This window comes from Salvelinus fontinalis, chromosome 2, assembly GCF_029448725.1.
Source record: "Salvelinus fontinalis isolate EN_2023a chromosome 2, ASM2944872v1, whole genome shotgun sequence".
In the NCBI taxonomy this organism is placed as follows: Eukaryota; Metazoa; Chordata; class Actinopteri; order Salmoniformes; family Salmonidae; genus Salvelinus; species Salvelinus fontinalis.
The window spans coordinates 92,457,848-92,473,252 of record NC_074666.1 but is presented as its reverse complement, the minus strand read 5'-3'; the positions used below and the strand labels follow the sequence as shown (position 1 = coordinate 92,473,252).

The window sequence follows — 15,405 nt, the reverse complement described above, 5'->3', positions numbered from 1 at the left end:
GATCCATAGATTAAAGCCTAATTCATTTCTTTCAATTGACTGATTTCCTTATATGAACAGTAACTCAGTAAAATCTTTGAAATTGTTGCGTTTTGCATCACTAGGTTAATATATTTTTTGGCATGGCTTATTTAGGCCTAATTATTGTAAACAGTAGCGGATTTCGGTATGGGTGACATGGGCAGCCGCCCAGGAAAAAGTCTAAGCCATCAGTTTAGGAAAAAGAGGAAAGAAGAAGAGAAACGGCAAAAGATTAAAGGTATGCAGCTACTTAAAAAACGTATATAGTATGCTGATATTTTGTATATTTTGTAATATATTCAGTCTTTTGGGGTGTCTTACGCCTAGGGCGGCAGGTAGGCTAGTGGTTGAGCCAGTAGCCGAAAAGTTGCTGGATCGAATCCCCGAGCAGACAAGGTAATAAATGAATAGTGTAATAATTTGATTATATTTTGTATTTATATACTAACATTTGTTTCTATTTGACTTTGTTACTTATTTTTTATATTTATGAGGCGTATTTTTGTATATATTTTTTATATTTATATAGTTTTAAATGTTATGATTATTTATTTGTGTTGTTCCAAATGTCGGGGGGTTCGCCCAGGGAGCCATACAAGCTAGAACCGCCACTGATTGTAAATTGCATTATCGGGGACAGGCTATGACAAATGTCATCTGACAATGTTAATATCATTATTTAGCCTAGACCTATTGCAATATATTGCGTAAAAGGTTATGTTAGTTTCCAAAATGGCCAATGATTGTTACAATTATTCTAGATTTATTGCGGTCAGATATCCTGTAGAGCTGCAGGTGCAAACCAGAAACCCGGCTGTTCTGTTCCCATGGAGACAAATTCGCAAGGGACCTCTGACGAGAAACTATACGATAAACAGCCAACCGGGCTTTATATGGTAAACCTCTACCTCTACTCTACTAATCTTGATAATTCTGTATTTATTATGAAGTAGTTTAGATTAAGTGAACACGAGTCCTGGGGATTACAATAATGACAAAGGGGGATTTTTGTTGACGGCTTGTCTGTAGGCAAGCTGGTTGGATAATATTGGTTCCGGGGAGATTTGTCCATCCAGTGCTGTGACTGAGCTTGATGGCTTTCTGCCAGGCAGACCGGCAAATTAAAGTTGAGAACAAGAGAGGCGATTGAATCCTCGGGTGTTCTCCAGGTTTTGATTTGACAGCGTTTTTGAAAGAACTGCGAGTTTACGCAACGCCACCTGATTGAGAGGCATAAGTTTTCTGTCTGCACACACATCCTATGGTACCGCGGGCGACTTAAAGCGTTCTGTGCTGACGCCCAGACATGGACATCGGGAAAACATTGGCGATGCTGCGCGACTAAGGGTAATTGTGAAAAGTGATATAATCGTATTCATGGTAAATGAATTATGCTAACACCCACTGACTTCATCGACATGATAATGGTAAAGTATCTCGCCGTGTTTTGACGGGCTGATCAGGGACACTCCAGGTAGGAAAACCAACGGGATTTGTGTAGGATAGGTTACAGCCATTATGCATTTATTTTATCATCAATGGGAGTGCCACATTACTTGTATTTAGATTGCTTATCTGCTCAAATCTATTTAAATGTACAATTGCATATGACTTTATTACAGCTATAGCAATAGACTATGCATCCATGTTATTATCCTATTTACCATGTATATGGTAGGTAGTCGTTGAGGCTAATTGGTGATTTAAAAAAAAAAATGTATTTATATATATTTTTATTTCACCTTTATTTAACCAGGTAGGCCAGTTGAGAACAATTTCTCATTTACAACTGCGACCTGGCCAAGATAACGCAAAGCAGTGCGACACAAACAACAACACAGAGTTACACGTAAACAAACGTACAGTCAATAACACAATAGAAAAAGTCTATATACAGTGTGTGCAAATGGAGTAAGGAGGTAAGGCAATAAATAGGCCATAGTTGCGAAGTAATTACAATTTAGCAAATTAACACTGGAGTGATAGATGTGCAGATGATGATGTGCAGTAGAAATACTGGGGTGCAACAGTGAGTGAGTTGAGACAGATGGATCTCTTATACACACTTTAAGCATTGGTAGAAAGGATCTGTCTAATAGCCTATTTTTGGGCTATTCATGGACAACATTTACTCAAGTTAATCAATTTACAATATATCTTCAGCCAGTGAGGCTGTCATGCTTTGCTTTGTTCCTCTGCATCCATTATCAGTGGCTGTTTAGACACGGAGCCAATACCACAGCCAGCCAGGGCAGCTGCTGCCTCTGAGTAACTAACAACATCAGACACCTCTCTCTCTCTCTCTCTCTCCAGCTCTCTCTCTCTCTCTCTCTCTCTCATTCTCTGTCTCTCTCGCTGTCTCTCTCTCTCGCTGTCTCTCTTTCTCCCTCCCCTCCCTTCTCATCCCTCTCTCTTTTTCTACCTCCTTCCCACCCTTCTTCTTATCCCTCTCTCCTTCCCTCCATCTCATCTATCCCTCTTTCCCTCCCTGTTATCCTCCACACAGGAAGCTGATCAGCAGAAGGCCCAGTCCACAGCCAGCTAGGCAGGATGACAGAGGGGGTGGAGTTGGAGGCCAGACAGAACCAGACCCACAGGATCCAGAGGACCAGACAAAACCAGACCCAGGGCGACACAGTCCTGCTGAGGAGGGGTAGTGCAGGAGAGGGCCCCCAGGGGCCTAAGGGACCCGAGGTTAGGGCAGAGGGGTCCAGGGGATCAGAGAATGTGGTAGAGACACAGACGTCTCAGGACTGGACCGGGGTGAACCACAGTACTGTGAGGAGGAGCACAGACAGTGACTCGGAGGAAAACAAGGAGGAGGAGGAGGGTTCCCTCCAACACCACCACCTTACTGGGTTACCACCCCACAATGGCCCAACTGGAGAACCAGGGGCTGGGCTGTCTGGGAACGGGTATGCCCAACAGGTGGCCCCGGATGGGGGCTGGGGCTGGGTAGTGCTGGTGGCTACTATCCTGGTCCTGGCTCTAACGCTGGCCTTCCCTTCCTGTATTGGTATCTTTTACACAGAGCTACAGGCTGAGTTCAGCTCCAGCAACACAGAGACGTCCTGGGTGCCTGCTATCATGACTGCTGTGCTGCACGCTGGTGGTGAGGATGCTTCTGTCATTGTACATTGAGGCATTGTTGCATGATTGAACACACACCCCTCTCTCTCTCTCTCTCACCCTCTATCACCCTCTCTCTCTTTCTCACCCTCTCTCTCTCACCCTCTATCACCCTCTCTCTTTCTCACCCCCTCTCTCTCACCCTCTATCACCCTCTCTCTCTCTCACACACACTGGTGGTAGCGATGCTAACTGTCGTTGTCATTGTAGGATTGTACACTTATTGTAGTGTCTTTATTTGGCTGATTGAAGTAGGCCTAATTCCAATACATAACAGTATGTTGCAATGAAACAGTACTACAGGTTAATGATTCATTTTATGTTATCTTTCACCTCAATGTATGTTGACACAGAAATACACACACACACACACACACACACACACACACACACACACTCGACACAAACCCACAGGACACACAAAGATGAAGTGTTAGTCAGTTTTTCTGGCAGGCTGTAGATTTACAGTAAAGTTGAGGGGTTAGGGTGAAGATTTCTGGAAACTCTGTCTCTTTCCGTGAACCTGCGCCTGTGGGAATGGCCCAGGTTCAGATGTACCACACACACACTGGACACACACACACACACACACACACACTGGACACACACACACTGGACACACACACACTGGACACACAGAGGGAGTAGAGGGTGTTTCCTTGCAGGCTGTGTGTTTAGAGTAAGGGTGAGAGGTTAGGTGAAGAGTTCTGGTAACACTGCGGATGCTGTCTGTTCGGGCCCGTGTGTGTGAGAACGGACGGCCCAGGTTCAGACGTGCCGCCGTGTGTTTGTGTGTTGGGTTGTGTGTGACTCAGACTCTGTTTGTTATTACAGGGCGGTAGCTCAGGGCCAAACGGGACAGACAGGACCAGTAGTCCATTGTTCTGGTGGCCCAATGTTTATTTATCTATCACCCTCCCTCATTCCTCCTCTTTCTATCATCCTGACCCTCCCTCCTTCTCATTCCTCCTCTTTCTATCACCCTGACCCTCCCTCCATCTCATTCCTCCTCTTTCTATCACCCTGACCCTCCCTCCTTCTCATTCCTCCTCTTTCTATCATCCTGACCCTCCCTCCCTCTCATTCCTCCTCTTTCTATCATCCTGACCCTCCCTCCTTCTCATTCCTCCTCTTTCTATCATCCTGACCCTCCCTCCATCTCATTCCTCCTCTTTCTATCACCCTGACCCTCCCTCCTGTTCCTCCTCTTTCTCTTCCTGCTGAGGAGGACTAAAGCCAAGAGGAGCCTTAAATGGTGATTCACTGAAGTAATATGATATGTTGAAAAGGAACGTTATTTGGTGATTCACTTGTGTGATTGGATATTGGATAGTCCTTACTTATTTACAGTAAGCCTTTTACTCCTTCTGGACCGTAGACCATCTATATTACACCTCCAGTTGATCCATCAATATTAGACCTCCTGTTGATCCATCGATATTAGACCTCCAGCTGATCCATCGATATTAAGCATCCTGTTGATCCGATGTCATGACTGTAAATTCTGAAATCATGTAATTATTGTTGCGTAATGTCAGTGTTTTCTTCGTTTCTAGTTGTCAAATGTTAAATATGTGTGTGGCTCAGTTGGTAGAGCATGGTGCTTGCAACTCCAGGGTTGTAGGTTTGATTCCCACAGGGGACCAGTATGAAAATATATGCTCTCACCACTGTAAGTTGCTCTGGATAAGAGTATCTGCTAAATGACTCAAATGTAAGGATGTGTTCTCGGCTTGCAGTCATCAACTGGTGAGAACCAGCATCATGTGTCATATTGGGGAAATGACTGTAGTTCCTGTGTGTCAAACTGGGGATTATTTTTCAGTTGGACCAAGATATTATAATTTTCAAGGCTGCAATGATTTTCCAGTGGACAGGGTTGGTTTTAACCGAATTAATCTGGAGGAGACGGAGGGAGAGATGAAAGGGAGGGATGGTTGTAGGGACAGAGGGAGAGATGGAGTGTGGATAGAGGGTGCATGGAAGGAGAGACGGAGGGGGGATGGAGGGAGAAATAGATGGAGGGATAGTTTCAGAAATAGTCTCGGAAGTCCCAGACCTCGGGCCAGAACACTGTTCATGTGGGAGGCAACCCATCTGCCTTGGGAGACTAACAAAGAGCTGGAGGGAGGGATAGGGTTCACCCAGGACTAAGGAACATTCTCAGAGACCAGACTAGACCACATGACTGGAGCAGACATTATCATGACAGAGACCAGACTGGACCACATGACTGGAGCAGACATTATCATGACAGAGACCAGACTGGACCACATGACTGGAGCAGACATTATCATGACAGAGACCAGACTAGACCACATGACTGGATCAGACATTATCATGACAGAGACCAGACTGGACCACATGACTGGAGCAGACATTATCATGACAGAGACCAGACTAGACCACATGACTGGATCAGACATTATCATGACAGAGACCAGACTGGACCACATGACTGGAGCAGACATTATCATGACAGAGATCAGACTAGACCACATGACTGGAGCAGACATTATCATGACTGGAGCAGACATTATCATGACAGAGACCAGACTAGACCACATGACTGGAGCAGACATTATCATGACAGAGACCAGACTGGACCACATGACTGGAGCAGACATTATCATGACAGAGACCAGACAGGACCACATGACTGGAGCAGACATTATCATGACAGAGACCAGACTAGACCACATGACTGGAGCAGACATTATCATGACAGAGACCAGACTGGACCACATGACTGGAGCAGACATTATCATGACAGAGACCAGACTGGACCACATGACTGGAGCAGACATTATCATGACTGGAGCAGACATTATCATGACAGAGACCAGACTGGACCACATGACTGGAGCAGACATTATCATGACAGAGACCAGACTGGACCACATGACTGGAGCAGACATTATCATGACATGAGCACAGATGAGACGGCACAAAGAATGGACTCATTATTCCCACATCAAAGACAGTACCAAGAGTTCTCAGTACTCTGAATCTCATGTTCGTTTGAATCAATTAGCCTGATAGGTACTCCTGTAAGCTTCGGTCTGTCTTGGAGAGTTGGATTGAAGAGCTGGAAGATGATCATTCAGATCATGTGTTTCTGACCACATTATTGTAAGAGCCTGCACACATAGCCACCTGTCACAGTGTGGGTAACCTCGTGACCTTTTCCCAGGCTAACTGTGGTTAGCACATATACATAAGCCTGTAACACCAACTAACAAGTCTGGCCGACTGGGGAGTGAACTGCTTTGTAGTGTTTTAGTTTGAAGCTTTGGTCCACCAGACGTTCCCAGCATTGGGAGGAAGTGTCTGCTGAACGACGTAACAGAGTGGGTTTCAGCAGCTGTGTTTTAGTGGAAATAAACAGCGTCCTGTCCTCTTTTTGCAGACTATTGTTCCATGTTCAGTGATAATGCATTGCTGATGCTAATTATTGTGATCTGATATGCTAATCAGTCCATTGTATGCTTTTGGGGAGTGTGTGTGGTGTGTGTGGGTGTGTATTGTGATTGAACGTTGTTTTCTTGTCTCTCCAGGTGTGTGTGTGTATTGTGATTGAACAGTGTTTTCCTGTCTCTCCAGGTCCACTATGCAGCGTGCTCGTGGAACGGTTTGGTTGCCGGGTAACGGTGATGGTGGGAGGGGTTCTGAGTGGACTAGGCATGGTGGTCAGTGCCCTGGCCAGAACCATCACAGAACTCTACATCACCAGCATCATCGCAGGTCAGAGGGCGCGCGAACACACACACACACACACACACACACACTATAAACCCCCCAATATAAGACGTCTCTCCTTCTTTCTATGGGGCATTATGAGTCCTCCTCATCAGTTCCTCTGTCCTCCTCATACAGGGTTGGGGTTCTGCCTGTCCTTCCAGCCCTCTGTGACCATGATGGGCCACTACTTTTTGAGGCGGCGGGCGTTTGCCAACGCCCTGTCGTCCACCGGCACGGCCCTGGGCCTCAGCACCTTACCCCTGCTGGCCAACTTCCTGCTGGGCCAGTTTGGCTGGAGAGGCAGCTTCCTGGTCCTAGGAGGGCTGCTGTTGAACTGCTGCGTGTGTGGGGCTGTCATGAGGCCCCTGGGGGCCAAACACAGCGGAGGCCAGAGGACACTCACTAACAAGGCTGCCCAGGGGCTCGGCAAGCAACCAATCAAAGGTCCTCTCCAACAGGAGAAGGAGGGACTTAAGGCAAGACTTAGGACAGCGCTCAGTGACCTTGTCGTGTTCCTACGGAGACACATGGCCTTTGACCTGTTGGTCAGTAACCCTCGTTACCGTGCCTACGCCCTGGGAGTGACGTGGATGATGTTGGGGTTTGTAGTTCCCCTGGTCTACCTGGTGCCCTATGCTACAGCCAATGGTATGGAACAGGACCGAGCCGCGCTACTGATGGCCATACTGGGCCTGGTTAACATTGCTGTGAGACCCTTGGCGGCTGTCTTCTTCGGCCTGCCGCGCTTCAGGTACTGTAGCCTGGATGTTAGAGGTTAGGAGTGGGTCAGCAACTGGACCGAAGGTTTTCTGGTTCGAATCCCAAGCAAGAAAACATATAATAAAAAATGATGTGATCTGAAAAAGAAAATGGATAATAAATTGGTCTTCTCTTCCTCCTCCTCCTCCTCTTCTTCCTCTTCTTCCTCCTCCTCCTCCTCCTCCTCTTCCTCCTCCTCCTCCTCTTCCTCTTCCTCTTCCTCTTCCTCCTCTTCCTCCTCTTCCTCTTCCCCCTCCTCCTCTTCCCCCTCCTCCTCTTCCCCCTCCTCCTCTTCCTCCTCCTCTTCTTCCTCCTCTTCTTCCTCTTCTTCCTCCTCTTCTTCCTCTTCTTCCTCCTCCTCTTCCTCCTCCTCTTCCTCTTCCTCCTCCTCTTCCTCCTCCTCTTCCCCTTCCTCCTCTTCCCCTTCCTCCTCCTCCTCTTCCTCCTCCTCCTCTTCTTCCTCCTCTTCCTCCCCTTCCTCCTCCTCCTCTTCTTCCTCTTCCTCTTCCTCCTCCTCCTCTCAGGGGCAGTGGTTGTTTTGTGTATGTGTTTGCGGTAGCCCTCCTGGTCAACGGGCTGAGTAACAGTATCTGTGGTGCGGCCGCCACCTTCCCCGTGCTCCTGGTCTACGTGGTCATCTTTGGTCTGTCCATGTCTGTGATTGGCTCTCTGCTGTTCACGGTCCTGATGGAGACGGTGGAGATGAGCCGGTTCCCCTCTGCCCTGGGTCTCATCAGTATGTTAGAGAGTGGAACACTGCTGATTGGACCGCCGCTAGCAGGTACTGTGTGTATTGCGCCTGTCAGGGTTGTACTACTACACATTTTGCCATGGGACAAAGATAAACATTTTCAGTTTTACAGCTAATTTTCTTTAATTCTGTATATATTTTTTACATAGCATATGAACATGTCATAAGCCATCTGGGGAGTGGGGGAAGGGTTGCGGGGGCAATAGGGGTGTGTGGTACACCACTGTGGGGGCTATAGGTGGGTGTGGTACACCACTGTGGGGGCTATAGGGGGGTGGGGTACGCCACTGTAGGGGCAATAGGGGTGTGTGGTACGCCACTGTAGGGGCAATAGGGGTGTGTGGTACGCCAATGTGAGGGCTATAGGGGGGTGTGGTACACCACTGTGGGGGCTATAGGGGGGTGTGGTACGCCACAATTTCCCCATTTACAATATGTATCAAATCGTATTTATCTAAATGTGCCGAATACAACAGGTGTAGGTAGACCTTACAGTGAAATGCTTACTTACAAGCCCTTAACCAACAATGCAGTTTTTAAGTTAAGTAAAAACTAGACAAGTAAAAAATCTAAGTAATAAAGTGTTTGGTACAGTATGGTCTTCTAGTCTATGGCATTTGTTCAAGTCCTATGTGTGGATTCTTTGTCAGTGGTACAGAATCAATGACTGCCCCTACTGCATGTTATCTACAGTCTAGTTGTATCATTGTTGGTCAGTAGGTGGTTAGCATAACAACCGGTGGTGAACACAGTGACTCATATAGACATACATGTTAAGGTTCTTGTCAAGTTATGCCCAGTATAAACCTGTTATGTTATATGAGGACTGGGGAGGGTATGAGTTATGCCCAGTATAAACCTGTTATGTTATATGAGGACTGGGGAGGGTCTGAGTTATGCCCAGTATAAACCTGTTATATGAGGACTGGGGAGGGTCTGAGTTATGCCCAGTATAAACCTGTTATGTTATATGAGGACTGGGGAGGGTATGAGTTATGCCCAGTATAAACCTGTTATGTTATATGAGGACTGGGGAGGGTCTGAGTTATGCCCAGTATAAACCTGTTATATGAGGACTGGGGAGGGTATGAGTTATGCCAAGTATAAACCTGTTATATGAGGACTGGGGAGGGTCTGAGTTATGCCCAGTATAAACCTGTTATGTTATATGAGGACTGGGGAGGGTCTGAGTTATGCCCAGTATAAACCTGTTATGTTATATGAGGACTGGGGAGGGTATGAGTTATGCCCAGTATAAACCTGTTATGTTATATGAGGACTGGTGGGCTATGAGTTATGCCCAGTATAAACCTGTTATATGAGGACTAGGGAGGGTCTGAGTTATGCCCAGTATAAACCTGTTATGGTATATGAGGACTGGGGAGGGTCTGAGTTATGCCCAGTATAAACCTGTTATATGAGGACTGGGGAGGGTCTGGGTTATGCCCAGTATAAACCTGTTATATGAGGACTGGGGAGGGTATGAGTTATGCCCAGTATAAACCTGTTATGTTATATGAGGACTGGGGAGGGTCTGAGTTATGCCCAGTATAAACCTGTTATATGAGGACTGGGGAGGGTCTGGGTTATGCCCAGTATAAACCTGTTATATGAGGACTGGGGAGGGTCTGAGTTATGCCCAGTATAAACCTGTTATATGAGGACTGGGGAGGGTATGAGTTATGCCCAGTAAAAACCTGTTATGTTATATGAGGACTGGGGAGTGTATGAGTTATGCCCAGTATAAACCTGTTATGTTATATGAGGACTGGGGAGTGTATGAGTTATGCCCAGTATAAACCTGTTATGTTATATGAGGACTGGTGGGCTATGAGTTATGCCCAGTATAAACCTGTTATGTTATATGAGGACTGGTAGGCTATGAGTTATGCCCAGTATAAACCTGTTATGTTATATGAGGACTGGGGAGGGTATGAGTTATGCCCAGTATAAACCTGTTATGTTATATGAGAACTGGGGAGGGTCTGAGTTATGCCAAGTATAAACCTGTTATGTTATATGAGGACTGGTGGGCTATGAGTTATGCCCAGTATAAACCTGTTATATGAGGACTGGGGAGGGTCTGAGTTATGCCCAGTATAAACCTGTTATGTTATATGAGGACTAGGGAGGGTCTGAGTTATGCCAAGTATAAACCTGTTATGTTATATGAGGACTAGGGAGGGTCTGAGTTATGCCCAGTATAAACCTGTTATGTTATATGAGGACTGGGGAGGGTCTGAGTTTTGTCACACAGGGAAATGGAATGTTCTTTCCACTGGATTCCCATGTCTAGCTGGGGATGTGAATGGGTCATGTGCTCTGGTTTCCACAATGTGTGTGTGTGTGTATGCTTGCGTGTGTGTCTGTGTGTGCGTGCGTCAGGCGGGTAGGAGGGTCGACAGGGAACGGCTCTAGGGCAGGCTGACTGGAGGAGGGCGTGGCCTAGTGTACCCCTGCTGAACTCCTAAGGTGGTCTCTGGTTTCCAGCGCCATGGCAACTCTAATGTCAACGCCTGGTAGTAGCCCACTAGCCCTGTGCTCAGTGGGTCCTGGCAGAGCTGTACTGAACTAGCATCCAGTTCAGAGGAATGTGTTATGAGGACACACACTGACACGCTTAAATATAGCTGTTCTTTCACTGTTATAGCACCACGTGTGGTTGTTGATACAAGCCTTCTAGGAAATGCTTATGTACAGCTTATGAACTGTTTTGTGTGGTTAAGAACGTGTTATGACATGGTAATGTAGGTTCCCTTCAAATGAAGTGTTACCCAAGTCTTTCCTAACACTGTGCCTGTTGCCATGTCCCTCTCTTCCAGGCATGTTGGTGGACAGTACAGGACACTACTCTTATGTGTTCTATGCCTGCAGTGTGACTGTCTCCTCCTCTGGCCTCTTCCTGATCGGAGCGTTCTACTATCTGGACAGACAGAAGAAGAGGGAAGAGAAGAAGAGAGCAGGTCCTCCTGCTGCGTACCAACAGAAGCCTGCTATCAGCCTAGTCCCTGACTGCCAGTACAGCCATGTTCCTTCTACACAGGGAGGGAGAGCAGCGGACACTGTACGTGTCACCAACGTGTGACGTACTAATATGCACGTGTGTAACCCAGTAAGACAAACTGTCTAGCTGCCTGCCATAGAATTACATCTAGAATGATAAGGAAGTAAGGAGGTAGCCTTCCACGAGCCTTGGCCTGTAGGAGCTGCAGCATATCACAGGAACTGCTCACTATGTAACGCCCCCCACTATGATGAACCAATGAAGGATAGGATCTCTGTGGTGCCTGCTGTCTGCTGCCTTCAGAGGGAAGAACTGGGAGGTGACACATACACGACTGTTATTATCACTGTGATTCCTATGTATGTACGTACGTATCCAGGCATTCACAACACAAGAGTTTGCACACAGATCTAGTCTGGATTTGGAAGTCACACTCTGTCTCTCCCTCTCTCTATATATACAGTATACACCACCATCTTTTTTTCAATAAATATCTTCTGTTTTCATCAACAAACACGAGGATGAATGACACACCATCCCTATTTCATTCAGACCCTGAATGACAGTGCTGTAAAAGCTGACCAAGCAGTCTAGTAGACGTTACAGTAGGACTGTCGTCCATACGGCCCACTAGTAGACGCTACAGTAGAACTGTCTAACATACGGCCCACTAGTAGACGCTACAGTAGGACTGTCTAACATACGGCCCACTAGTAGACGCTACAGTAGAACTGTCTAACATACGGCCCACTAGTAGACGCTACAGTAGAACTGTCTAACATACGGCCCACTAGTAGACGCTACAGTAGGACTGTCGTCCATACGGCCCACTAGTAGACGCTACAGTAGAACTGTCTAACATACGGCCCACTAGTAGACGCTACAGTAGAACTGTCAAACATACGGCCCACTAGTAGACTCTACAGTAGAACTGTCTAACATACGGCCCACTAGTAGACGCTACAGTAGGACTGTCTACCATACGGCCCACTAGTAGACGCTACAGTAGAACTGTCTAACATACGGCCCACTAGTAGACGCTACAGTAGAACTGTATAACATGCGGCCGACTAGTAGACGCTACAGTAGTACTGTCTAACATACGGCCCACTAGTAGACTCTACAGTAGGACTGTCTAACATGCGGCCCACTAGTAGACTCTACAGTAGGACTGTCTAACATACGGCCCACTAGTAGACGCTACAGTAGGACTGTCTAACATGCGGCCCACTGGTAGACGCTACAGTAGAACTGTCTAACATACGGCCCACTAGTAGACGCTACAGTTGGACTGTCGAACATACGGCCCACTAGTAGACGCTACAGTAGGACTGTCGAACACACGGCCCACTAGTAGACGCTACAGTAGAACTGTCTAACATACGGCCCACTAGTAGACGCTACAGTAGAACTGTCTAACATACGGCCCACTAGTAGACTCTACAGTAGAACTGTCTAACATACGGCCCACTAGTAGACTCTACAGTAGGACTGTCTAACATACTGCCCACTAGTAGACGCTACAGTAGAACTGTCTAACATACGGCCCACTAGTAGACGCTACAGTAGAACTGTCTAACATACGGCCCACTAGTAGACGCTACAGTAGAACTGTCTAACATACGGCCCACTAGTAGACTCTACAGTAGGACTGTCTATCATACGGCCCACTAGTAGACTCTACAGTAGAACTGTCTAACATACGGCCCACTAGTAGACGCTACAGTAGGACTGTCTAACATACGGCCCACTAGTAGACGCTACAGTAGGACTGTCTAACATACGGCCCACTAGTAGACGCTACAGTAGGACTGTCTAACATACGGCCCACTAGTAGACGCTACAGTAGAGCTGTCTAACACACGGCCCACTAGTAGACGCTACAGTAGAGCTGTCTAACACACGGCCCACTAGTAGACGCTACAGTAGAACTGTCTAACACACGGCCCACTAGTAGACGTTACAGTAGAACTGTCTAACATACGGCCCACTAGTAGACGCTACAGTAGAACTGTCTAACATACGGCCCACTAGTAGACTTTACAGTAGGACTGTCTAACATACGGCCCACTAGTAGACGCTACAGTAGAACTGTCTAACATACTGCCCACTAGTAGACGCTACAGTAGAACTGTCTAACATACTGCCCACTAGTAGAGGCTACAGTAGAACTACCGAACACACGGCCCACTAGTAGACGCTACAGTAGGACTGTCGAACACACGGCCCACTAGTAGACGCTAAAGTAGGACTGTCGAACACACGGCCCACTAGTAGACGCTACAGTAGAACTGTCTAACACACGGCCCACTAGTAGACGCTACAGTAGAACTGTCTAACATACGGCCCACTAGTAGACTCTACAGTAGGACTGTCTAACTTACGGCCCACTAGTAGACTCTACAGTAGAACTGTCTAACATACGGCCCACTAGTAGACTCTACAGTAGAACTGTCTAACATACGGCCCACTAATAGACGCTACAGTAGAACTGTCTAACATACGGCCCACTAGTAGACGCTACAGTAGGACTGTCTAACATACGGCCCACTAGTAGACGCTACAGTAGAACTGTCTGACATACGGCCCACTAGTAGACTCTACAGTAGAACTGTCTAACATAAGGCTCGTAGTAGACACAAATAAATATTTGAATTTGTTACTCATTTTTTGACTAACAACGATCTCAATCGACATTTAAATGATTAAAACCAAACCATAAATATTTAGAAATGATATTGGACCTAAATCTAGTTTCTTCACTCTGTCCAGCTAGCTAACAGTCATCCAAATGAAAGCTACATTTATAGTCTCTTCACTCTGCCCAGCTAGCTAACAGTCATCCAAATGAAAGCTACATTTATAGTCTTTTCACTCTGTCCAGCTAGCTAACAGTCATCGTAATGAAAGCTACATTTATAGTCTCTTTACTCTGTCCAGCTAGCTAACAGTCGTCATAATGAAAGCTACATTTATAGTCTCTTTACTCTGTTCAGCTAGCTAACAGTCATCCAAATGAAAGCTACATTTATAGTCTCTTTACTCTGTCGAGCTAGCTAACAGTCAACAAAATGAAAGCTAGACAGTCAGGGAGCATCAAAAATTCCAAAGCCGATGGATAGAGGACATTTTGCACATTTTGACGCCAAGACAATATATACACATTTTAAGTGCGGCACTCCAGACCTTGGTGAAGACTGAATACGGCCCGCAGGGCAAAATGAGTTTGACAACCCTGTGCTAGAGCAGTGTTACTCACGAATTGCGGCAATTGTACTGCCAATAACATGGGCGACCTAACTATTTAGTGCTTTAATTAACTGTTTGGCTTTAGGAGGAGATTATGGTTGTTTGTACACTGTCACCGTGACAACACTGAGTATGGCTATGAATGTATTCCTGCACCTTTTTGAATATCCTCTGTGACTTCTTAGATGCCTTAATATAACTGAAAATGAAACAATAGCCTTATGTATGAAAGGATATACAAATATTTTGTATTTTAGTCAACTTATTTCTGAAGATTTAATATTGAATGTTTACAGAATATTAAACATTTTCTATAAAAGTAAGTTGATTTGTGTTCATATGTCAGTCTTGTTTTATTATCACTGTATAATAATAATCTGAATTTGAGGATGGATCAGATTGAAAAGGTCTTCAACTTTAATACAACAATTCGTGTTAATACAACTCTGATGTCATTCACTTCCTTCTACTGTCTCATTTCCTTCCACTCACCTTTATCGCCACCTTGTGGAATGTGTTATGTACAGTTGTTTTAATAATCATCATGACAGCCAAATGACAGTTTTGAAAAATTACCAATGAAGCCTATTTGTCAACTTTTGTGTACTTTTTAAGATATTGTCCAGACTCTGCCACATACTGTATAAGACGTGCCTCCATTAGCGTGTCCTGTCACTCACAACCCAGATTCTTGTCATGTCTTATCTGAGTCTTTTTTAACCTAACCTGTTCTACTTTTATTTTTATTTTC

The 15,405-nt window shown here is 45.9% G+C and overlaps 1 protein-coding gene across 3 annotated transcripts; it reads left to right on the top strand.

Annotated features, from left to right (window-relative positions):
- Positions 1-643: 643 nt before the first annotated feature.
- On the top strand, positions 644-14,977 carry LOC129831913 (monocarboxylate transporter 6-like). 3 transcript variants are annotated; one of them, XM_055895497.1, is made up of 6 exons: positions 644-1,368; positions 2,528-3,133; positions 6,754-6,894; positions 7,027-7,642; positions 8,175-8,431; positions 11,224-14,977. In XM_055895497.1, the coding sequence occupies exons 2-6, from the start codon at positions 2,572-2,574 to the stop codon at positions 11,484-11,486; spliced, it is 1,839 nt and encodes a 612-aa protein (XP_055751472.1). In that variant the 5' UTR covers positions 644-1,368; positions 2,528-2,571; the 3' UTR covers positions 11,487-14,977. The 3 variants fall into 3 exon arrangements, with proteins under 3 accessions (XP_055751472.1, XP_055751460.1, XP_055751483.1); XM_055895485.1 differs by lacking the exon at positions 644-1,368 and having other exon boundaries at positions 2,321-3,133; XM_055895508.1 differs by lacking the exon at positions 644-1,368 and having other exon boundaries at positions 2,321-3,133; positions 11,276-11,359.
- Positions 14,978-15,405: the final 428 nt, after the last annotated feature.

Excerpts from the sequence above, each read along its gene's own strand:
- LOC129831913 (XM_055895497.1), top strand. The coding sequence starts at position 2,572 with ATGACAGAGGGGGTGGAGTTGGAGGCCAGACAGAACCAGACCCACAGG. Across the intron at positions 6,895-7,026 it reads CATCACCAGCATCATCGCAG|GGTTGGGGTTCTGCCTGTCC; the intron begins GTCAGAGGGCGC and ends CTCCTCATACAG. Across the intron at positions 7,643-8,174 it reads TTCGGCCTGCCGCGCTTCAG|GGGCAGTGGTTGTTTTGTGT; the intron begins GTACTGTAGCCT and ends TCCTCCTCTCAG.